Genomic DNA, 25678 nt, shown 5'->3' on the forward strand with positions numbered 1-25678 from the left:
CCAGTTACATCCTACATCTCCCATACAGATGTGATACAATGCTGAGTTAACCTTGTCTCTTCCATCCCACAGTAGTGTCTTGTCCACGACACCCCAGTTGGGCCCCAGCTGGTACGGCTCCACCCAGAGGAACGGCAGCCTGAAGGGGTTCCCCCAACTCCCCAACGGCCCCCAAACCTCCACTGCCCCACTCCTCTTAGCCTATGGAAACATCCAGCCCGACCAGCACCAGAACTACTATGCCACCCCCCAGAACTACTACTCCACCCCCCAGAACTACTACTCCACCCCCCAGAACTACTATTTCACACCCCAAAATCACTACTGCACTCCTCAGATCTAATCACCCCCACCGGCCCCAGTAGATACCCCTGAAAACAATATTTAACTCAGGAAAGGGCCGGTCCTGACCTTCAGCTACATGGCTACGACCCTGGGAAAGCTTTTTATTTTCTGGATTTTTTTAGCTTCCATGAATATCAGCTGACAAACACAATCAGTGGGCGAATGCAATCATATTTGAAGTAAATTCTATTTTATTTTCCCACCCATCTGTGTTTGGGGCTCACCTTTGACCTTTGGTGCTGTGGAGTTCATACAGGATGTTACCCTGGCGACCCTGTGACTGACACTGCGTGACTTCCTCATTCCAGCTATCGACCTGTCCCCTCCCCCACCAACGCTACTTACCTGCACAGCTTGTTGTAGCCATGGCGACTAAGTTGGGTTTTCCGGGGTCAGACGGGACCAGATGAGGGGAGGTCATTTGAGGTCAGCGGTGGTTAGGGAGTAGTCAGCTCAGTGATATTCAATTTATTAAAAAAGCTTTCCAATGTTTCTAGTTCAATAGTCCTGGAACATTCTACTATTCCTAAAAACTGGGAAGAGTCTGTAGAGGAAAATAAGGAAGTGTCTGTATGGAAAGGATTGTGCATCTCAGCTTTTCCACACACACATACTGTATGTTTGTCGGACATCAGACTAGTAAGTCCTCTATCACTGTCAGGGACCAGACAAGTGCGTGAACCAGCACTTATGTCCCCCCCATCCCGTGCCTATTTTGGTTCGGTCCAGTGGGCAGTTCTCCCCGCCACAGCTTTGCACATAGACTCCCCTCCATGAGTCGGGAGGTGACATTTGCACTTAAAGAAATCCCCTAATTTCACATTCTGAGAACAAGATCCTGGCTTGAATGTAGACTCGGCTCCTAATAAAATCTGACTATCAGGGTGTTCCCTAGACCCTGTCTCACTTCCCTGTAGAACACTCGTTGATACCTGTGCAATGAGCCATCCATGATGATGCCCTTCCAAACCAACACCAATCGAGGCTATAATCATGGGCAATGCCCTCGGTATTCAAACCTAACATGCACTGGGACACCATGGGAAGTGTTAACACTGTGCATTTGAATCTTTCACCGCTGTCAAAGACAGTATGAAGGAGGAAGGCTACTTTTGCCAAAGCGCGCACAGATTGAGAGCTGGGTCTAAAAACGAGTCTCGAGCCTCCAGCTTGCCTAGCGGGACAATCCCAGGATGGTACACCTGCTCCTGGGGGCCTCCGTTTTGGCGAGGGGCCCCTGATGGAGCATAGACTTTGGGGGAACAATATGTTTCTGAATGAATGTTCTGCTCTGGACCCAGTAAAATGAATGTACGGACAAAGTGTGGATCGGCGGAGTGATGTTTTATAGTACAGTACTCCTTGCGAAGCCCTAGCCAGGGTCCAGATCTGTTTGTGCTGTCTTGCCAACTCTTAGGGTCATTGCCACCAGACAGCACAAACATGCTTAAATATACCCTCTCTATCCTGACTATAATAGTATACAGTAGCTGTATCCATGTGCTAGTTTACGGCATCAAGCTCACCATCATTAGTCTCTGATCTGTTTGTGCTGTCTTGCCAACTCCTCTGGTCATATTCAAGTCATTGGCCATAAGTGAGACAGTACAGACAGATCTATGACCAGGCTACACTATCATACAGGGACACCTGAAAATGTGCCATTAAATGTTACTGTTCATTTTTTTCCTTGTGGAAAACATCTAGCACATAATGCTGTATATAACGAAAGTGATTAAGCTTTATGTCCTACTTATTTCCATTTTAACTGCATTCCATGTTTGTTTTTGTTATACTCCATGGCTACTAGTACTGCCCAGGTGTACAGGGCAAGTTTGTGTGTTCGTCTCTGTGTGAGTATGTGTTTGCTAAACTTGCTTATATGCACATCAAGGGTATAGGTAGGAGGTAAGACATCTCTTGGTTGTTTTTCACTGTTGAACAGAGTTTTGTGTTATTTGCAAGAACCTGTTCAGAGAGGGAAAGAGGAATTGCAGTCAAAAAATGTGATTTTTATTTTGTTTTGCCTTTTATTTTCTTGATTTCTTACCTTCCATGAATACCAGCTGACAAACCCAATCAGTGGGCGAATGCAATCATATTTGAAGTACATTCTATTTTATTTTCCCACCCATCTGTGTTTGGGGCTGATGTCACCTTTGACCTTTGGTGCTGTGGAGTTCATACAGGAAGTGTTCAGTGGGACTGGAAGTGAGAAAGTGTAACCTCAGGTTGAACTTTCTCTCACCCTCCTAGGGCCAGAAGCCAATTCCAGTAGGCTTTTTTTTAAATTAAAACAAATCATAATAATTTTAGAGTTGGATTCCTTAGGGTCATGGTTTAAATAATCTTTCCCTTAACCTGCTTTGGAGTCTCAAACTAAGTTGTTATTTTATTGTTGCTGTTAGCTTATGTGTAGCATATGTGTGTGATTGTTGCAGCAAATCTGTTAGTAAGCAGAGGATAGCAGGAAGCTATAATCAATGGGAAAATACTGACAGAGGTTCTTTGAAAACGTTTATATTTTCACCCTCATATCCAAGAGCATAAAGCATTCTATCCAGCATGAACGCAAATTATCCTTTAACAGCAACGATTGGGGAGATACTGCATTCAAATGTAGGAGTTGAAAGTATTGTCTTTTTATTGATCTTATTTTGTTTGTGAAATCTATTGCCGTCTCAGTTCTTGTCTCGCAAAGAGCATGTTTAGCCTTTTATTATAATTATAATTTGTCTCTTATTCTTTGCTGGTGGCAAATGAATATAACTCGTTTACCCATCTTTCATAGATCACTAAAGATGTATATGCAAGCACTACCATGTTAAAATAAAGTTTTACTGTACTGTTTAAAAAAAATAACTACGTGTGTGCGTGTATGTTCAGGTCAACCTTGGTTAATCCACCCCCAATCGAACAGTTAAAGGATTTGATAGAGGTGAAGGTCAACCTTGGTTAATCCACCCCCAATCAAACAGTTAAAGGATTTGATAGAGATGAAGGGGTCATAGTACTTGATCCTTGCCCTCTCGGTTATTGGTCAATATATTGAGGATGTGAGTGAAATGGCATTCCATGTAATGACAGCTGTCTTCACATATATCTAAGATATGTTTTTGACATCTAAAAAGCCCTACAGCAGCAAATATCATGATTCTCTCCACAAATACTTTTTACCAGCACGTTTTAGTTGGCCAAACTGCTTTGAGACTGGAAAGACTCTTGGCAATTTCTTCAATAAATGACTTTGCCTATTGGTCTTGGGTTAAATATGGCTGTGGTATCTATCAGAGGTCACCCGTTTCTGACCTCATTTGAAAACAGTATAAAACAGGTGTCCCCTACAGAACGAGAGGCTGCATTCAAGAGCACAATACGTAGAAAAAGAGCAAAGCAGGGTTGCGTTAATTAGGACATGTAATGGATGTTTTAAATTGTTTTGCAACTGAAAAATGAAAATGAGCATTTCTTATTGGATGTCCAGGTAGTTTCATCCCGTTTTGGTGTGCATTCTTCTGTGCCTAATGAAGACTACCCAGTTCGCAAGGCTCAAGAAGCCTCTGGTTGTCACTGCGACTGATAAATCAACCATAAATATAAAATCGACCACTTTCTCTGATGGTGCCAACCATAACCGGTGTGGTGTTAACGGTTTGCATTCCTAAATACTGACCAACGTTAACCGCTCACATAGTTCTCTCCTCTGTGGACGACTGGACGTCTAAAATCGGGTTTTGTGTCTTGGCTGAACCCTCCTCGACTGATTGAATACGGGCTCGAGCTCCGGTGTGTTTTGACAGAGAAGACGGCCTTTCAATCCACCGTTGTATTCCCATTCCTCTCTGATCCAGAAACACTTGGGATCAAGTTGACTTCACAGAGTTACTTCTTATTCAGCTGATGTTGATTCACAGTTTATCCATAATCAACAACCTTCTGCCTTTACCAATATTCACAAGGATTCCTAAGCGTGTCAGTGTTATCAAAGCCAGCATTTGCGTCACTTGGAACAGTGGAATGCATTATAAAAAAAATGTGTTTGTGTACTGGTGAAAAACAAATGTTTGCACTGGTGAATGCGCTAGTAAAGTACAGTGAGCTCCAAAAGTATTGGGACAGTGACACATTTTCAGTTTTGGATTTGTACTGCAGCACCTTGGACTTCACATTATACAATGCCTATGGGAGGTTAAAGTGCATTGGGACAAATTCACATGTTTTAAAGTAGTAAAAAGTGAAGTATTTGGTCACATACCATTGACCACATCAAGCTTTTGACTCTATATGGGTTGGATGCATTTGCTGTTTGTATTGGTTTGTGTTGTTTCAGATTATTTTGTGCCCAATATAAATGAATGGTAACTAATGTACAGTATGGTGTCACTTTTGTGTGTCTTAACTTTCTCACCTATCATTATTCAGTATTATCCGTAATCATGGTAGCATCCACACTAATGTAGAACTGTTTAGAAACTTTGTACTCTTTCAATACAAGTGACTCCAAAATGACACAATATATTATTAACCATTAATTTCTATTTATTGGGCACAAAATAATCAAAACACAAAACAAACTGCATCCAACAAGTTTGTAGTGTCACAAGCTTAATGTAATCATTGTGTGCTAGGAATATGGGACCAAATACTTAACCCTTTACTACTTTAATACACAATTTCTCCCAATACTTGTGTCCCATAACATGGGGAGGTGGACGGACTATGTACAAAAAGTACTGTAATTTCAAAACTGTTCACTCGATATGGATTAAAATACCCTCAAATGAAAGCTGTAAGTCTGCACTTTATCCTCAGTTATTGTATCACTACAAATCCAAAGTGCTGGAGTACAGAGTCAAAACGACAAATGTGTCACTGTCCCAATAATTTTAAAAAGCACATTTTTTGTCGATTTTAAAATAACATCAAATTGATCAGAAATACAGTGTAGACATTGTTAATGTTGTAAATGACTGTTGTAGCTGGAAACGGCAGGTTCTTTAATGGAATATCTACATAGGCGTACAGAGGCCCATTATCAGCAACCATCACTCCTGTGTTCCAATGGCACGTTGTGTTAGCTAATCCAAGTTTATCATTTTAAAAGGCTAATTGATCATTAGAAAACCCTTTTGCAATTATGTTAGCACAGCTGAAAACTGTTGTCCTGATTAAAGAAGCAATAAAACTGGGCTTCTTTAGACTAGTTGAGTATCTGGAGTATCAGCATTTGTGAGTTCAATTACAGGCTCAAAATGGCCAGAAACAAAGAACTTTCTTCTGAAACTCTGTCAGTCTATTCTTGTTCTGAGAAATTAAGGCTATTCCATGCGAGAAACTGCCCAGAAACTGAAGATCTCGTACAATGCTGTGTACTACTCCCTTCGCAGAACAGTGCAAACTGGCTTTAACCAGAATAGAAAGAGGAGTGGGAGGCCACGGTGCACAACTGAGCAAGAGGACAAGTACATTAGTGTCTAGTTTGAGAAACAGATGCCTCACAAGTCCTCAACTGGCAGCTTCATTAAATAGTACCCGCAAAACACTAGTCTCGACGTCAACAGTGAAGAGCCGATTCCGGGGTGCTGGCTTTCGAGGCAGAGTTCCTCTGTCCAGTGTCTGTGTTCTTTTGACCATCTTAATCTTTTATTTTTATGGCCAGTCTGAGATATGTTTTTTTCTTTGCAACTCTGCCTAGAAGGCCAGCATCCCAGAGTCTCAAGAAATAGGACCTGATGGCTCTCTACTTGGTACTCAGCATAAGGCCCTGTGATAGACTAGTGTCCGGACCAGCGGGTGTACTTGTTCATCAAGCTGCTACAGGAGATAGGGGCCTTTCTGACTCAGACAAAGCTATTTACTCTTACAGCAATAAGAGATATGTGCCACTTTCATTTGTATATTACATTTTCCCTCACAAAAGGGTGGGCACTCTTTATGTAGATGATGTAGGACACGCCAATGTTTATTTTTTCACTCATAGAAAACATCCCATTACATTCAGTTGCCTTACAGCACATAGAAAAGCCCTGAGGAGTGTACACATTATATCAATGGTCAACGCGTTTTACATATGTAGTGTGCAAAATGTTTGAGGATAACGTAGTCAACCACTCGCCAATAAACCCATTGTGAAAAGGTACTGGAAGCAAAACGGTGCAACGTTTTTTTAAAAACCTAATACTCTAAGGGGGCTTTCACACCCAATTGGTTTGGAGCGGTTTTTCCCGATTCAATTCGTACTGTGGCGCGGTTCGCTGTAGGCGAGAACGCAGTCCAGACCAAACACAGGAAAATAACCAGAGTCGCGCAGTATTAATGGTTGTGTGACTGCGACCATTTGATGAAATCCACGCAGCATCATAACTTTGTATTTCTGAAACATTCGCTGAGTAGCAGCGCATTTATGAGCGCATCCGATGCAGATTAGTGGAGAGAGGGCTATACTATGGAACACCGTTTGGGTCTTTGCATGTCAAAAAAAGATACACGTCAAATAACACTATTTGACGTGTCAAATAAGCTTGTTGACCAATCAGGACCTGAATATAACTGCACGTCACATACATTTAACGCGTTCATAATTTTTGTACGTAGTTATTACACATTGATTACTCTATCACTCATATGTCACAACGATTCATCGATACACATGCTATGATGCTGGTAAACTTGTCTCGCGCACCTACAGTGCTAGTCATAAAAAAAGCTAGCTAGCTCATGGATGCAAACAATGTTCTTCCCCAAAAACATAGCATAACGACAATCTGTTTCAGTAGCTATAGTTAGCTAGCTGTCATCTAAAATAACTCTAATTTATAAGACAGTTCTTATTTGATTAATGGTGGTCGGACCCATCTATGTGACGCTAGCCACAATAGTGGACTTTGCGGTTAGCCTTCAAAATAAGTGTCATTGACAGTGATGCAAATGAATACAAATAGTAGAATTATGACGTAATTGAATAGATCATGCTAAACGAGGTTGAAATGTTATATGCAAACAACAAAAGACAAATCTGTTTAATTCACACTGGATGTATTAGACTTTAGAATTGCATTAGGGGCATACTTATTTCACTGTACAGCATTTTATATATAACCTTTATTTAACTAGGCAAGTCAGTTAAGAACAAATTCTTATTTACAATGATGGCCTAGGAACAGTGGGTTAACTGCCTTGGTCAGGGGCAGAACGACAGATTTTTTACCTTGGCAGCTTGGGGATTCGATCTAGCAACCATTCGGTTACTGGCCCAACGCTGTAACCACTAGCCTTACCTATGGATTGTGGATCAATGATATGGGATATCAGTCTACTCAGTGACACCCAGAGAACATTAGTGTCGTTGCTCTTATTGTGGGACTCTGGAAGAACTGTGAATCAACCTGTGTATTGAACACTATTCCAGAGGAAAAACAAGTCTGATAACTCTGAGGAGGACGTTGGGAAAAAATGTCTTGGGTATTGAGTAGACTGATACCCCATTTCATTGATCCCCAATCCTTAGGTAAAGCTGTACAGTGCAAAATGAATGTCAATACACACAATAGGCTGACTGGGAGGTGCTTTCACACAGTCACAGTCCCACGATAAGAGCTACAACCCTAATATTTGCGTAAACTCTTCACAGTTGTGTTCTGTGGGTGTCACCAAGTAAACTGACACCCCATTTCGTTGCTTCACATTCCAACCTTGTTTGACATTATCTAGTCTAAATAAGGCAGGATTCCACCAATTGTAACCTTCTGCATCACTTTCAAAAAGGCAAACAGCAAATTCCAATATTGTGCCTAATCGTTATTGTGGCTAGCTTCATAACACATAACCCGGTACGGTCGAGCCCCATGAAGCTAGCTGGCTGCTTATAACGTTAGCTTTGGGCCAGAGGGTTTAGTAGCTGGCTAGCTATTTCTTTTCATGAACTGAAGAATACCAGAAGTTGCGGTCCAACACAACATTCTACAATTAAACTGTTATTTGACGTGTGACTTTAAAACCTTATTTGACGTGTATCTTTTTTGACACGCAAAGACGCAAACAGCGTTCCATACTATACCGGGGATATAAACTACTGAATATTGTCAATTCACGTAGCAGTTAGAGCAGGGATTGCGTTGTTTCCTCCCGTATGTTTTTGGAAGAAAAAAACTATATGAAGATTGGGATACACAGTGATGCTTCATGATAATCAGATTGATTAAACGTGAGCATTTTTGTCCAAAACAACTATGCCTTGAATGGACAGGTGGATTTGTTTAGGAATTTTAGTTCGTTTGACATTTGTGACCCGCATGTGAAACCAACCGGAACAAATTTTAAAAAACAATGTAACTGATTTCAACTGTAGATCAAAACTGTGAAAACACCCTTATTGGCAAGTAGCTCAAAGGGGATTGGCTACGGCCCATGTTCCTTTATTTGTTTAGTTAGATCCCTTGTAAGTCACTTGTCAGGACTTTCACTTGTGTCTTTCAGCAGCCCCAAACACCCCAGCTACATGCTGATGCTGTTGTATTTTGAATCATTTCTAAATCAGCCTGGTTATTCTTTTGTGGGTATGTGGCTCTCTGTAGGGACGTGTGGGTTCAGGCTACCGGACCTTAGACAGCAGTGATCGGAAGTTCTCCAACTCTCTGATGCTGGTTGAAATCCTGAAAAACAAAATGTAAACCTTTTATTTACACAGTGAAGTTCCTGTATGAAATGGGTTTGAGTAGAGTTAAGAGTGGTTGAAAGTTAAAAGAAGTGGGGGCCAGAGATTTCATGTTGATTTGAACTGGCATGTCTTTTCTAGTATATCTAGTTCTATGCCAGGAACTATTGTACCTTCCAAAGGCATTGAGGAGAGACACTATCTCTTGGCGACTGAGCTGGAAAGTGAGCCGGGCGCTGCTGGATTTGGGCAGAGCCTCGATCTGTCGCTCGGAAAACAAGATCTTCAGGGCTGTGCCTAACCCCTGAGTCTGCATGGAGTGAGAGTGCATACTTATAGCATTCATAACAACCTAAGTCACCTCAATCCCTCTACATTGGTCAAGGTGTCTACAATACAATAACAATATTACCTCACTAACTAAAATAGATCTTTGTATCACCACAAATGTCTGAGCAGTCAAATATCACACACAAAGAGTTAAGAGGACTCCTGTTCACTCGCCTGTAGTTTGCCCCAGAGCCTGCACTTAAAGCAGCCCACACAGTCCATGATCCTGGAGATGTTGCGGAAGGTCAGCCTGAAATCCTCCTGATGTCAATGAAAAGAAAGAGAAATTACAACAGAAAGAAAAGCACAGATAGTAGTTCAACAGACATGACTACATAACGTCCATAGAGTTCAATGTGTTCTAAGAGTAATATACTGTAGGCCTATAGCATACTGACCTTGAGATTGGCAGCTTCCTCCTTATTTCCAGCAAACAGAGACGTCTCGTCAAAGTGCAAAGGGAAAGACCTGAGGGGTGTTAGAGTTTTTCACTGCGATGATACAACACAAGCAGGTACCTTTTAGAGTACATCAGCTTTTATGTAATATGATTTTTGCTTATACATTATTTATGAAGCATATATGGAGTGCTTATGAAGACTGCATGAATAATACCCTATAGTACATTGATCATCAACTAGATTCAGCTGTGGGACGATTTTTTCTTGAGCAGATGTTCGGGGGGCCGGAAAATAATTTCTAGATTGCAAATTGACCGCAAGAAGCCAAACCGATATAATGTTTGACTAAAACAATTTCAAACCTTGCTTACATTTGTATATGATCATATGTCTATATTATGCGTGAGAAGACTTAGGAAGAGATTTCTTGAATGAAAATCACTTGAAACTGATTTCCTGTTGTTTTTACCGTCTTTTATGGCCAACAAAAGTTTTACAAAAATGTAAATTTTTTCTCAGAAAACTTGGGGGGCCAAATAAAACCACCCGTGGGCAAAATTCGGTCCACCAGATGGCAAACCCTGCTATAGTATGACTTTGTTTGTTTAACATGGTGTCAATATACTGTTAATTCATCTGGACTATGACCAAATACATATTTATACATTCTGCTTAGTGTTTTACATAATTGCATTGACCCAGTAATTCTTTGCCTGCAGTACACTCACTTGGCCACCTGGAGGAGCTCTAGGAGCACGCGTTTGTGTTGTCGGTCCTGGGTGGGTTGGCCAGTGTACAGCTGGAAGGAGGGGCGCTGGAGAAGAGGCAGGACTTTGGCCAGGGCACGCAGCTCGATCAGGTAGAGGAAGTAGAGGTTGCGCAGCCTCTTTGGGCCCTCGCCGTTGGTCAGCTGGGCATCGAAACGTTGTTGGAACTCAGAGACGTTGTGACCCCACTTCTTCTGGAACCAGTTGTCTGAGGAGGAAGGAGGTGAGACTTTGGCCCTGTCCAGAAACAACCACTTGCCCATACCCCCTGGACACTTGTAGAGATCTGAGAGGATTTGATTTAAATCAGTATAGTGCCACCTTGCCCTCAGATAGGCTTGCTTACATCTTGTCCAATCCTCTCAGATCTATCTGTCTAGGGGGGAGGGGGTTGGGGCTAGCAGATGTTTCTGTGCAGGTTCTTTGATACATCCCTCATCAATGGACATATTGTAATACATATTCCCATTTTATATTCCCATTGCAGATATAAAGAGGTGAAAAGTAAATATGCTATAGGCATAACAGTTAATCTAGTCAACATGCAACTCCATCGAACATCTTTGGGATGAATTGGAACACTGACTGCAAGCCAGGCTTAATTGCCCAACATCAGTGCCTGACCTCACTAATGCTCTTGTGGCTGAATGGAAGCAAGTCCCAGCAGCAATGTTCCAACATCTAGTGGAAAGTCTTCCCAGAAGAGTGGAGGCTGTTATAGCAGCAAAGGAGGGACCAACTCCATATTAATGCCCATGAGTTTGTAATAAGATGTTCGACGAGCAGGTGTCCACATTATTTTGGTCATGTAGTGTACCAACCAGCTTCCTCTTTGTGAGTGAGTGAGTGAGTGAGTGAGTGAGTGAGTGAGTGAGTGAGTGAGTGAGTGAGTGAGTGAGTGAGTGAGAGAGAGAGACTCACCATCTAGGAGGTACCGGGCACTCAGGTGTATGTTGATGCTAGAGTGGAGCCCAGAGACGAGCCTAAAGAAAGCCCTCTTTTCCACACACTGGCCTGGGAGGATATCGGGGATGATAGACAACTGAGGCTCATTGGTCAGTCAACCTAGCAGTCCTTTTCACACTATCATGTTGACTTCAACCGCACTGTGCTGGCTCCAATATTTTATTTTCTCATTGTCCTTTTCTAGCACGGTAACCAAGACAGCTCGGCACAGAACAATAGTGTGAAAGGGGTAAATATGTATCAGAACATTGTGCTTCATAATATTCATAGGACAATGAGTGGACGTCATTGATTTACATTTTAGTAATTGACAGACGCTCTTATCCAGAGCAATTAGCGTTAAGTGCCTTGATCAGGGGCACATCGGCAGATTTGTCACCTTGTCAGCTCTGGGATTCGAACCTCTCTAACTGCTAGACTACCTGCCGCTCTCCTGACAACAGTTAAGAAGGGGTTTTGGTCAATGTTACAAGTGTTTCACTGCTTACCATCCAGCCAACTGTAAAATGTCTTCCCTGCAAAGACATGAGATTATTCATTTTATGGGATACTCATTGAGCTCAATGAACAAACATTCCATGGTCCAAAATAACTATAATTGTAAACAACATGATCCTTACCATCAGTTCCTGTAGGTGGAATGAAACAATAAAAGATCAATGAAAATCTTTGGTTGCAACTTGCAATACAAAATATATACTGTATATTCTTGACACTTAGATCAATTTTAACTTATTCTTTAAAGCTAATTATTGCATTTGAAGATTATGGAATTACTACAGTGGGTAAATCAGGTGGACTTACCACTGTAAGATACCATAGGATTTAGAGGTCGCTTCACAGTGTATGGTCTGAGGAAAATCATATTGTAGCCTACTGTTAACATCCAAAATCTAAATTGCAATGCCATTTCATTGTTTAAGTGGCAACTGATTCACATCCAAGGGAAGCATTTATGAACATTTATAAGCATTACAACTCATAAGCATGTATGACATGCATAAAGCATTTATAATGACTTATTCATGAAAGTTATTATAAAGTGTAACCAAGTCTTACTTGAAGCAGTTCTCCTCATAGATGCTGTTCCAGATTTGCCAGGCCTCTGGCCCCTTGTATCCAGTGAAGCGCTCTGGATTTAGCAGTAGATCCACATACTGGGAATCAGGAGACTCCTCATCTTAGAATAAACAGCGTATGAATGAACCTTCATAAAGAGGATGAGTCTGTTGCATCTGTTCTACCATACTGCAGCCTACTACAGGATACTGTAGCCTACAGCACAAGAGGATGCTAAGAGGATGGAAGATGTAACATCCCTCTTGAATGAAAGGCTGTTGCCTCAGGCACAAATAATGTTAAGTCTAGCTGTCCTTCACAGATATTTGGACAAGTTTAACATTCAAAATATTGAAATTCTACAAAATCCTTCACTGAGAAGAGAACATGGTTAGCTTACTTACCATCAATCACACAGAATCGCTCTGCCTCGTCATCATGCTTGTTCCATTCCAGGAGGGCCTGCCTGGTCTCCTTACTGCACAGAGAAACAACCACAAGGATGTCAAGCTATTGATCCAACACAAGGGATGAAGTAGTATCAGGCCCGGTCCTGGCCGTTCTGCCGCCCTAGGAGAGACAAAAAAAAATAGCTGCTTTCCGCAAAACTACAATAGTCCCAATAACCAAAATACGTATTTTCCAGATGTTGAAATCAGGTTCCTTTTCGGTTCTGAATGAAAGTTGAAAAGATGATTGGGTCAGATTTGGTCCAGAATCTACGCTCAAAAGATGTCGGTCTGTGCTTACTGGGGTGTAGCCTACAGCGTTGGCCTGCAATATAATTGTATGAATGCCCATCCATGTGGTAGGACTACCATTTGTAACAGGCAGTTGCATCGACATAATTAGTCCTGATTACTGTGACTAATCACAATGACTATTTAAGCTCTGAATATCAGCTACCCAACTCTATCAGGAGTTATCCTGAGCCTATTTGCATTGAGAATCAATGTGTTTACACAGCGGGAAATTCAGAAGTATATTATTTTTGCTCGTCAAAAATGTACAGATACAAACTTGAAACCCACTGGTCATGACAATTTGCACACAGGATGAAACTCCTGGACAGCAGTTGTAAGTAGCCTGATTGTCCATTCCATATTGTCAATTTTACTTTGACCTGGTTTTAAAATATGTTGATTGTTAACATGTCAGCGCATTATGCTTTTTTTTGGTTGTATTTTACCCACTTTTCACCCCAATTTTGTAATATCCAATTGCAATCCAATTACGATCTTGTCTCATAGCTGCAACTCCCTAACGGTCTCGGGAGAGACGCAGGGCGAGTCATGCGTCCTCCGAAACATGACCCGCCAAACAGAGTTTCTTAACACCCGCCGGCTTAACCAGGAAGCCAGCTGCACCAATGTGCCTGAGGAAACACCGTTCAAATGATGACCGGAAGTCAGCCTGCAGGCGCCTGGCCCCCCACAAGGAGCTGCTAGAGCGCGATAAGGCAAGTAAAACCCCCTGGCCAAACCCTCCCCCAACCCGGACAACTCTGAGCCAATTGTGTGCTGCCCTACGGGACTTCCGGTCACGGCCGGTTGTGACACATCCTGGGATCGAACCCGGGTCTGTATTGATGCCTCACAGCACTGCGATGCAGTGCCTTAGACCGCTGCACCACTTGTAAGGCCCAGCGCATTTTTTATTATTGGTCGCTATTTGAACGGAGAAACCTGCATGATGTAAAAAGTGTCAGTTTAATTACATTATCATACATTTTATCTCCAGTCTGTAGGCTACAGAAAATACCACATAGGATAGATTATATCTGCTACATGTTTTATGTTCGATTATGTTTTTGATGAAACGTTGGTAGAGTGCCGCAGCGATTAGTCTGTCCAACAGCACCCTGGAGTGGCACGCTGGGAATGGACAAGCAAAATATTTTGTGCCTTTGACAAAGTTGGCACTGTTTATCACAGAGCGGCATCAGTGCTCACCTAGAAAGCCCATATGCTTTTTGAGAGAAATTGTCATTGTTTTTGGGAAGAATTATGTGAGATTTTATTTGTTGTTGGAGGTGCGTCTTGGTCAGTTTAGCTCATAAAATGCCACCCTCGTCAATCTGCCGCCATAGGCGGCTGCCTAATTGCTACATCAGACTCTTCATAGAACTCGTACCTTACCTGAGGGAGCTGTCCACTGCTCCAAGCGTCTCAGCCTTCTCACACTCCTGGTTGTTTGCTTCAGCTGAGTACTGCACGCATACACAGAGACACAGACACATACAAACGTAGTTCAACTGTTTTAGCACATTTACAGTTGAAGTCAGAAGTTAACATACACCTTATCCAAATACATTTAAACTCAGTTTTTCACAATTCCTGACTTTTAATCCTAGTAAAAAATCCCTGTCTTAGGTCAATTAGGATCACCACTTTATTTTAAGAATGTGAAATGTCAGAATAATAAGAGAGAAAGATTTATTTCAGCATTTATTTCTTTCATCACATTCCCAGTGGGTCAGAAGTTTACATACACTCAATTAGTATTTGGTAACATTGCCTTTAAAGTGTTTAACTTGGGTCAAACGTTTTGGGTAGCCTTCCACAATAAGAATTTTGGCCCATTCCTCCTGACAGAGCTGGTGTAACTGAGTCAGGTTTGTAGGCCTCCTTGCTCACACACACTTTTTCAGTTCTGCCCACACATTTTCTATAGGATTGAGGTCAGGACTTTGTGATGGCCACTCCAATACCTTGACTTTGTTGTCCTTAAGCCATTTTGCCACAACTTTGGAAGTATGCTTGGGGTCATTGTCCATTTGGAAGACCCATTTGCGACCAAGCTTTAACTTCCTGACTGATGTCTTGAGATGTTGCTTCAATATATCCACATAATTTTGCTTCCTCATGATGCCATCTATTTTGTGAAGTGCACCAGTCCCTCCTGCAGCAAACCATCCCCACAACATGATGCTGCCACCCCTATGCTTCACGGTTGGGATGGTGTTCTTCAGCTTGCAAGCGTCCCCCTTTTTCCTCCAAACAGTTCTATTTTTGTTTCATCAGACCAGAGGACATTTCTCCAAAAAGTACGATCTTTGTCCCCATGTGCAGTTGCAAACCGTAGTCTGGCTTTTTTATGGCGGTCTTGGAGCAGTGGCTTCTTCCTTGCTGAGCGGCCTTTCAGGTTATGTCGATATAGGACTCGTTTTACTGTGGATATAGATACTTTGTACCCGTTTCCTCCAGCATCTTCACAAGGTAATTTGCTGTTGTTCTGGGATTGATTTGCACTTTTCGCACCAAAGTATGTTCATCTCTAGGAGACAGAACGCGTCTCCTTCCTGAGCGGTAGGGTGGCTGCGTGGTCCCATGGTGTTTATACTTGCGTACTATTGTTTGTACAGATGAACGTGGTACCTTCAGGCGTTAGGAAATTGCTCCCAAGGATGAACCAGACATGTGGAGGTCTACAATTTTTATTTCTGAGGTCTTGGCTGATTTCTTTTGATTTTCTCATGATGTCAAGCAAAGAGGCACTGAGTTTGAAGGTAGGCCTTGAAATACATCCACAGGTACACCTCCAATTGACTCAAATGATGTCAATTAGCCTATCAGAAGCTTCTAAAGCCATGACATAATTTTCTGGAATTTTCCAAGCTGTTTAATGGCACAGTCAACTTAGTGTATGTAAACTTCTGACCCACAGGAATTGTGATATAGTGAAATAATCTGTCTGTAAACAATTGTTGGAAAAATTACTTGTGTCATGCACAAAGTAGATGTCCTAACCAACTTGCCAAAACTATAGTTTGTTAACAAAAAATTTGTGGAGTGGTTGAAAAATGAGTTTTAATGATTCTAACCTAAGTGTATGTAAACTTCCGACTTCAACTGTAAATGGCCTAAGTGCACTACAGTAGCTATATGATATGACCCTAATTTAAAATAATTCCCCTTCATAAAGTTCTTAATCATATTACCTTATTGTGATGGCCATTTGTTTTGATTCCCTCTGGGACCTCATTCTGTTGGACATGAGTACAATCTTAAAAGGTCCCCTATGTAGCTTTATGGGCGACCCGACCAAATGCACATATATATATATATATATATATATATATATATATATATATATATATAAATGTGAGTTATAGAGCCGTCATTCTCATTGAAAGCAAGTCTAATAAGCAGTAGATCCGTTCTATTGCTATTGCTATGCACTCAACTTATATGAATCCTTATTTGATCAGTGACAGAGGTAGGCCAACGTTAGAAAGATACTCACTGGTGTACATGGTATCACTGCACAGTTCTTTTGCCCACAGAGGCCATTGTCTGTCCAGAATGGACATAGCTTATTCAGGTTCACCTAAAGAACGTCATAGAGATTTAGAGATTTTATCATGATATACTGTAGTTGGGACACATGAAATGACAGGTGTGAGAAGTCTGACTTGCCTTATAAAACCTGAAATAGTCGGACTCAAGCAGCTTCTGAAGTTTGGGGAAGAGTCGCTCATTGTTGAAGGCATCAATTGTCTCCACATCACAAGCGCAGTCATCCAAGCTACCGGTCACCTGTGGTAACAAAAGAAAGTGTACTTCATAAACTGTACGCCTACTTCAACTGTAGGGCCTATAATTCATAGACTACTGCCAGTCCATGATGTAAACATGATAGTTGTAAACCAGGGATGAACAAACTTTGATCGGAACTTATGAGGGGCCGCAGTGGCTCGCTGGTCTGCATACCCATACATTCTGTCAGAGCTGTTCCCATCCTTTTGGGGGCCCTATGTGAAATTTTGTTAGGGGGGAGGCTCCCACCTTGCGAGAAAAATATTTTAGAGGCCCCCCTCTTGACAGCGGATACATTCTTTGGGGCCATGGGGTGTATAGAAAATATTGTACTTTTAAAACAAGTTTGCTACAATACTATACATTTTGCCAGAGAAGATTTAGCAATTTTCTAACTAATTTCATGCAATTCTACTCATTTTGTCATGGGGCGCAGATAAAATGTTTCTGTTTTAAAGCTAATTTCTGAAATTTTACACATTTTGCCATAGGGTGGAGAGAAATGTTTGCATTTTTATATATCTGAGCGAGAGTGACTAACAAAAGCAATGGGGGCCCTCCTAGTCAGTAATTCGATCATGATTACTACAAGTTTAGATAGCTGGCTAGACTAATTTATCAAATCTAAAAACATTTTGCCTGACATGGGGTAATTGAGTGACTAACCTAGCAAGAGGAAAAACTGCTGATGCACAACCACATTTTAAAAAATTGCACCTTGTGTATTCTACAATTTCAAAGGAAAATTCTACCCCAAAATGATATTTTGGCATTTGTTTCATTAGTCCATTGTTGACATAGTCCGGAAATGTTTAGCTTATCAGCAATAAAGTTTTCAAGATATTTAAGTTTCAAAATACAGAAATCATCATCTTATTCTGTATTTTGCAAAATGCAACATCATATGATGCAATATTGTTTTTTGGGTGGAGTTTTCCTTTAACTCTTGATTGATCAGTTGCCCATCCCAGTCAAACAAATGTGACCCGATTCGGGAAAATAGGCGTATGTCACAAGTCATGACTTCACAGGAGAGCCATTTCAAAGTAAAAAATATTGTTTTATCAAAATGTGTTTTTTGGCAGAAATGCCTTCTTGAACATGTGAACTTTCATGTTCCTTAATAACAAACTTTTATGCCATCTGTAAATACGAATAAAGTTGTTTCAATTACGAGCCTTGTTGGTTTAGCCAAAGAAAAAGTCAGGAACCTTCCTGTTAGCCATGATTGGCTGAGATAATGAGTGGGCTGGACATGCCGAGAGATGAGTTTCAGATTGTTCTGCGATGTAGCATCTTGTGTCTATAAAATGAGCTGCTCGTTATGTGTAGATAATCTTTTCTACTGCAGTTTTTTCTAAAGATATAATGTTAGCCATGGAGAACTGCAAATATGTTGCTACTGCTCTCAATTACATTGCGGCCCTGAATTTATCAGGCGCTATCGACAAAGGTCAGTTGGATAAAGTTGTGATGAACTACTTTTTGGAGGACGATCATGCCATGCTGACTCTCTCTGACTCAGAAAATGAATCAGACAATGAGGAAATCCCTGATTTAGGTCAAAACATTTTAATTGAAGAAGACATTGTAGAGAGTCTTCTGATGACGGTGATGGGGAAGAAACGGCGATCAACAGTGCTGTTGTTGTCACGGAAGAAGTTGACCGAGTTTTGAAATCAGTGGAACACAACGGGCCAAACAAGCAGTGCAAACTAAATGAAAATGACACAGGACGTCTTATTTAATGAAAGGGGTTGCAGTCTGCTGTGAAGCTTTCATCCATGTATACGGGTACGAATCTAGCTACAATTTCAGATAGTATACGTTTCTAATTTTGTCAGAATGTTGTTTTCATGGCGAGTTAACTTTTTGAGGAAAGGGGGGCAGTATTGAGTAGCTTGGATGAAAAACATGCCCAAAGTAAAATGCCTCCTACTCAGACACAAAAGCTAGAATATGCATATAATTAGTAGATTTGGATAGAAAACACTGAGGTTTCTAAAACAGTTTGAATAATGTCTGTGAGTATAACAGAACTCATATGGCAGGCAAAAACCTGAGAAAAATCCAACCAGGAAGTGGGAAATCTGAGGTTTGTAGTTTTTCAAGTGATTCCCTATCTAATACACAGTGTTGGTGGGGTCATTTTGCACTTCCTAAGGCTTCCACTACATGTCAACAGTCTTTAGAACCTTGTTTCAGGCTTCTACTGTGAATGGGAAGAGAATAAGAGCTGATTCAGTCATGTGTCTGGAAAATTGGCACGAGCTCAAACATGCGCGCGGCCGTGAGAGCGAGCTGCCTTTCCTTTCAATTCTAAAGACAATGGAAATGTCCGGTTGGAATATTATTGCAGATTTATGATAAAAACATCCTAAAGATTGATTCTATACATCGTTTGACATGTTTCTACGAACTGTAATGGAACTATTTTGACTTTTCGTTTGGACTAAACTCACGCGCTTAATGAATTTGGAGTGCTGGACTAAACGCGTGAACAAAATGGAGGTATTTGGACATAAATATGAACTTTATCGAACAAAACGAACATTTATAGTGGAACTGGGATTCCTGGGAGTGCATTCTGATGAAGATCATCAAAGGTAAGTGAATATTTATAATGTTATTTGTGACTTCTGTTGACTCCAAAATGGCGGGTATCTGTATGGCTTGTTTTGATATCTGAGCGCTGTACTCAGATTATTGCAAAGTTTGCTTCTGCCGAAAAGCTTTTTTGAAATCTGACACAGTTGCATTAAGGAGAAGTTTATCTATAATTCTGTGCATAACACTTGTTTTTTTTGTCAAAGTTTATGATGAGTATTTCTGTAAATTGATGTGCTCATTCACCGGAAGTTTTGGAGGCAAAACATTTCTGAACATTACACGTAAAATGTTTTTTTTTTTATATAAATATGAACTTTATCGAGCAAAACATACATGTATTGTGTAACATGAAGTCCTATGAGTGCAATCTGATGAAGATCATCAAAGGTTAGTGATTCATTTTAGCTGTATTTCTGGTTTTTGTGATGCCTCTCCTTGCTTGGAAAATGGCTGTGTCGTTTTTCTTTTCTAGGCGTTGTCCTAACATAATCTAATGCTATGCTTTCGCCGTAAAGCCTCTTTGAAATCGGACAATGTGGTTGGCTTAACGAGAAGATTATCTTTAAAATGATGTATAATACTTGTATGTGTGAGAAATTTGAATTATGAGATTTTTGTTGTTTTGAATTTGGCGCCCTGCTATTTCACTGGCTGTTGGCGAGGTGGGACGCTACTGTCCCATATGTCCTAGAGAGGTTTTAAGGCTTGCTGTTAGCTAGCCAGCTGGAGTTCGATAGCTGGCTTGCTAGCTAACATTGAACCTAATTTATTTGGTTAACCATGACAATCGGTTTGTATTGCTAGTAACGTTACTCTATGGATTGGGATTATAGTTCATTTTTTAGCTAGCTAACGTGACATGTCAAAACAAAAAGACCCCAAGTTAAAGCTTGCTGTTAGCTAGCTAACGTCAGCTGAGGTTAGATGGCTAGCTAACATTAATTTACGTATATTAAGTGTGTAATGTTAGTGATGTTTTCTCAGAATGCCATTTCACATTACTTGTTATAGCCTAATGTTAGCTAGCTAACGTTAACATTGAACCTAATTTATTTGGCTAACTTTAGCTATGACAATCGGTTTGTATTGCTAGTAACATTACTTTATGGATTGGGATTATAGTTCATTTTTTTAGCTGCCACAGCTAATGTTACATGTCTAAAAAAAGATCCCAAGTTAAAGCTTGCTGTGAGCTAGCTAACGTTAGATGGCTGGCTTGCTAGCTAACATTCATTTATGTGTATGTAACATTAGTGATGTTATCTCAGAATGCCATTTCGCATCTATTGTATAATAATGCAAAAATACTTGTATCTGGAATTTGTCTTTCAACATCAGTAGAACACGCCTGACTCTCCTCCAGCAGTCATACAAGGAGAATGGTCTAATGCCTCCCATCAAAAAGAGAGCTGGCCCAAGCAAGCAAAGCAACTACATGCACCATTTCTTCACCAACTATGGAGTTGGGGAAACAAGTCTGGACCTGAATTGTGATAATTGCAGTGGCCAAAACAAGAACAGGTTTGTGCTCGGATATTGAGCCTGGCGGATCATGCACAAACTCCACCAGTCTGGACTTTGACTTCCTGATCACAGGCCATACCAAGTTTGCCCCCGACTAGTGCTTCGGCCTCATCAAGCAGCACGTCGTCTGAGATTGCTGGTGTTGTGAAGGGCAGCACTGTGACAGGGGTCAACATCCCACAGCTGGCTGGACTGGAGGATGCTACGGTGCTGGTGGAAAGCTATGACTTGTTACACGTGGTCTTACAGACGGTATAACACCTGACTCCGTACTTCAGGCCGCTGCCACAGTTTAAGCAGTACCAGCAATTCAGGTCAAAATCATTTTCATTGCATGAGGTTATTGTTCTTATCTAAACATGGGAGGTGAATTGATGTTGTAATGTCAGCTTCGATGCGCTGCAGCCTGGTGTTATCGCCAAGAAGCGTTCAGAACTGTCAGGACCAGGTTTCAGCTGCTGCGCAATGCTGATATCCTTCCTCCCATAGATGGTCTACCTGTACAAGCACCACCTGGACTGGACACAGCTAGACAAACTTATCTTTTTGAGAAGATGAGGGAGTTTTGCGACGAAGAGGCTATGGACATCACATACCCTGCACCAAAGTCAAGGGCAGGACAGAAACAGGCTCTCCGAATATAGATTCCCTTGTTCATGCGTGGTTCAAACGGACCAGTCATCAGCACTATCTGCAGTGCCTCTATTCAAATGACTCTCCCCTAACTGTAACGGTTGTTGCAAGGAGAGGACCAAGGTGCAGCATGGTACGTGTTCATGATGTTTATTATTTCTGAACACTGAATCAAAAACAAAGTGGAACAAAAACGCAACAGCTCTGTCAGGTGAACACACAAGACAGAAAACAACTACCCACAAAAACCCTGTGGGAAAAAGGCTACCTAAGTATGGCTCCCAATCAGAGACAACGATAGACAGCTGTCCCTGATTGAGAGCCATACCCGGCCAAAACAAAGAAATACACAAAACATAGAAAACGGAACATAGAACGCCCACCCTAGTCACACCCTGGCCTAACCAAAATAGAGAACAAAACCCTCTCTATGGCCAGGGCGTGACACTAACACACACACGCCATACGTTGCTGATACTATTTATATGTATTTATTATCCTGCTGCTCAGCCATTTTACCCCGATTGTATGCATATAACTAAACTCAGCAAAAAAATTAATCTCCCTTTTTCAGGACCCTGTCTTTCAAAGATAATTTTTTAAAATCCAAATAACTTCACAGATCTTCATTGTAAACGGTTTAAAAACACTGTTTCCCATGCTTGTTCAATGAACCATAAACAATTAATGAACATGCACCTGTGGAACAGTTGTTAAGACACTAACAACTTACAGACGGTAGGCAATTCATGTCACAGTTATGAAAACTTAGGACACTAAAGAAGCCTTTCTACTGACTCTGAAAAACACCAAAAGAAAGATGCCCAGGGTCCCTGCTCATCTGCGTGAACGTACCTTAGGGATGCTGCAAGGAGGCAAGAGTACTGCAGATGTGGCCAGGGCAATAAATTGCAATGTCCGTACTGTGAGATGCCTAAGACAGCGCTACAGGGAGACAGGACGGACAGCTGATCATCCTCGCAGTGGCAGACCACGTGTAACAACACCTGCACAGGATCGGTACATCCGAACATCACACATGCGGGACAGGTACAGGATGGCAACAACAACTGCCCGAGTTACACCAGGAACGCACAATCCCTCCATCAGTGCTCAGACTGTCCGCAATAGGCTGAGACAGGCTGGACTGAGGGCTTGTAGGCCTGCTATAAGGCATGTCCTCACCAGACATCACCGGCAACAATGCCGCCTATGGGCACAAACCCACCGTTGCTGGACCAGACAGGACTGGCTCTTCACTGACGAGTCACGGTTTTGTCTCACCAGGGGTGATGGTCGGATTTGCGTTTATCGTCGAAGGAATGAGCGTTACACCGAGGCCTGTACTCTGGAGCGGGATCGATTTGGATGTGGTGGATCCTTCATGGTCTGGGGCGGTGTGTCACAGCATCATCGGACTGAGCTTGTTCTCATTGCAGGCAATCTCAACACTGTGCGATACAGGGAAGCACCCCCCCATCCTGCTCCCTCCCGCATGTCAATGCCACCAGCCATACTGCTCGTTCTGTGTGTGATTTCCTGCAAGACAGGAATGTTAGTGTTCTGCCATGGCCAGCGAAGAGCCCGTATCTCAATCCCATTGAGCACATCTGGGACCTGTTGGATCGGAGAGTGAGGGCTAGGGCCATTCCCCCCAGAAATGTCCGGGAACTTGCAGGTGCCTTGGTGGAAGAGTGGGGTAACATCTCACAACAAGAACTGGCAAATCTGGTGCAGTCCATGAGGAGGAGATGCACTGCAGAACTCAATGCAGCTGGTGGCCACAACAGATACTGACTGTTAGTTTTGATTTTGACTCCCCCTTTGTTCAGGGACACATTATTCAATTTCTGTTAGTCGCCATCTGTTGAACTTGTTCAGTTTATGTCTCAGTTGTTGAATCTTATGTTCATTCAAATATTTACACATGTTAAGTTTGCTGAAAATAAACGCAGTTGACAGTGAGAGGACGTTTCTTTTTTTGCTGAGTTTACCTTGTCTATCACTGATATCCTTATTGATGTTGTTCTTGTACATACTGTATATTATTTTAACACTATCTATTTCTGATTTTGCTACTATGCCAGAAACCATTTGGCTGTACCGTTTACACCTTCTGTAGAGACCCATCCACTTAGCAATATATTGATATATAAAATGAATATTGATGTGTGGTCGTAACATGATTTTGTGACATACCACAACAATATAATGTGACTATCAAGTATCCACCACATAAATATATGGCGCATGCATCTGTTTATGTACTGTACATGTGCACCTCACTCAGGTTTCAACTCAGGTTGCATGGCCTTAACTTTCAGCATGTATGAAATACTATGTGATAAGTGTGTGTGTAACAGTATATAAAGTATGCTAATGTACTGGTGTGAAGGCATTTGGGCAGTGGTCAAAAGTAATTCAGTAGTACTTTACAGTATTTTTACGGGGTATCTGTACATCATTTTACTATTTATATTTTTGGAAACTTTTACTTCACCGACTGTTTGTTCCCACACTTGGGACTCTGACTCTCTATTGGTTACACATACTGTTGGCCTCCCATCCTATTCTAACCACCTCTCGCCAGCTTTGTATTCATGTTACCTGATGAAATTGCTGTACAATATGATCTTGTTGCCATCTTTTGCACATTCAGATGTCATAAATCAACACTGCAGAGCTATACCTGTACTATTCCATGCCTTGATTGTATTACTGTTGATGATATCTGGAAATGTGCATGTACACCCTGGCCCATCTACTGTTGCTAGCCCCAATTCTGACATCTGCTTCAGTGATTTCTGCTCTCGTAAAAGTCTGGATTTTTTGCACATTAAACACTAGAAGCTTATTACCTAAAATGGATCAATTGTAAGTGTGGGTTCACAGCTCCAATCCAGATGTGTTGGTCATTACTGAGATGTGGTTAAGAAAGAGTGTTTTAAATACTGATGGTAACCTTTCTGGTTATAACCTTTATTCAGCAAGACAGATCTTCCAAAGGTGGGGGAGTGGCAATCTTTAGTGCTCGGTTGTCTCCACCAAGTCTGTCCCCAAACAATTTGATTAGCTGGTTTTAAGCATTAAACTTTCAAAATAGCTCTTTGTTGACTGTTGCTGGGTGCTATCATCCTCCATCAGCACCGGCCTGTACCCTAAGCACTCTCTTGGCCTCTTACACTAAGTCTGAATTTGTCCTGCTAGGTGACCTAAACTGGGACGTGCTTAAACCTCCTGACCAAGTGCGAAAGCAATGGGAATCCTTAAATCTTTCTCAGATTATCACCAAGCCCACAAGATATGACTCCCAACACCCAGAAAAGGCTACTCTCCTCGATGTTATCCTCACAAATAATCCTGATAGGTATCAATCTGGTGTTTTCTGTAATGACCTTAGTGATCACAGTTTTACAGCCTGTGTTCGTAATGGCTGATCAGTGAAACGACCTGTCCTGATTTGTCATAGACGCTTAATAAAAAACTTTAATGAGCAAGCCTTCCTTCCTGAACTGGCCTCTGTAAATTGGTATAGAATCAGCTTGATCCCCTCTGTCGAAGACGCTTGGACTTTCTTTTTTGATATTTTCAGTGGTATTGTTAACAAACATGCCCCGTAAAGAAAATGAGAATTAAAAACAGGTTCAGCCCCTGGTTCGACCGTGATCTTGCAGAGTTACTCCACCTCAAGAATTGAATTTGGCAAAAGGCTTGGCACACGTATACTAGAGGTCGACCGATTAATCGGAATGGCCGATTAATTAGGGCTGATTTCAAGTTTTCAGAACAATCGGTATTTTTGGACACCGATTATGGCCGATTACATCGCACTCCACGAGGAGACTGCGTGGC

At 41.6% G+C, this 25678-nt stretch overlaps 2 protein-coding genes across 5 annotated transcripts in view; one reads left to right on the forward strand and one right to left on the reverse strand.

The window, feature by feature from the left end:
• LOC106610616 (G protein-coupled receptor 137Ba) overlaps positions 1-3207 on the forward strand; it is a 73546-nt gene extending 70339 nt beyond the window's left edge. For 3 of the 4 annotated variants that reach the window (XM_014210023.3, XM_014210024.3, XM_014210025.3), the window contains one exon: positions 73-3207. In XM_014210023.3, the coding sequence (XP_014065498.1) occupies positions 73-343 (271 nt within the window). In that variant the 3' untranslated portion in view covers positions 344-3207. The remainder of the gene's footprint in view (positions 1-72) is intronic. The other variant, XM_082955601.1, reaches the window with a different exon arrangement.
• A 1654-nt stretch (positions 3208-4861) lies between these two features.
• Positions 4862-25678, reverse strand: part of ero1a (endoplasmic reticulum oxidoreductase 1 alpha) — a 28302-nt gene continuing 7485 nt past the window's right edge. Inside the window, exons 2-15 of the mRNA XM_082955603.1 lie at positions 16940-17059; positions 16767-16850; positions 16462-16506; positions 14660-14730; positions 12926-12999; positions 12522-12642; positions 12258-12313; positions 11951-11980; positions 11418-11510; positions 10458-10704; positions 9727-9796; positions 9503-9589; positions 9172-9308; positions 4862-8996 (exon numbers count right to left, since the gene is read on the reverse strand). Of these exons, the coding sequence (XP_082811729.1) occupies positions 8936-8996; positions 9172-9308; positions 9503-9589; positions 9727-9796; positions 10458-10704; positions 11418-11510; positions 11951-11980; positions 12258-12313; positions 12522-12642; positions 12926-12999; positions 14660-14730; positions 16462-16506; positions 16767-16850; positions 16940-17059 (1296 nt within the window). The 3' untranslated portion in view covers positions 4862-8935. The remainder of the gene's footprint in view (positions 8997-9171; positions 9309-9502; positions 9590-9726; positions 9797-10457; positions 10705-11417; positions 11511-11950; positions 11981-12257; positions 12314-12521; positions 12643-12925; positions 13000-14659; positions 14731-16461; positions 16507-16766; positions 16851-16939; positions 17060-25678) is intronic.

Source organism: Salmo salar, chromosome 09, assembly GCF_965601325.2.
Source record: "Salmo salar chromosome 09, fSalSal1, whole genome shotgun sequence".
NCBI lineage: Eukaryota > Metazoa > Chordata > Actinopteri > Salmoniformes > Salmonidae > Salmo > Salmo salar.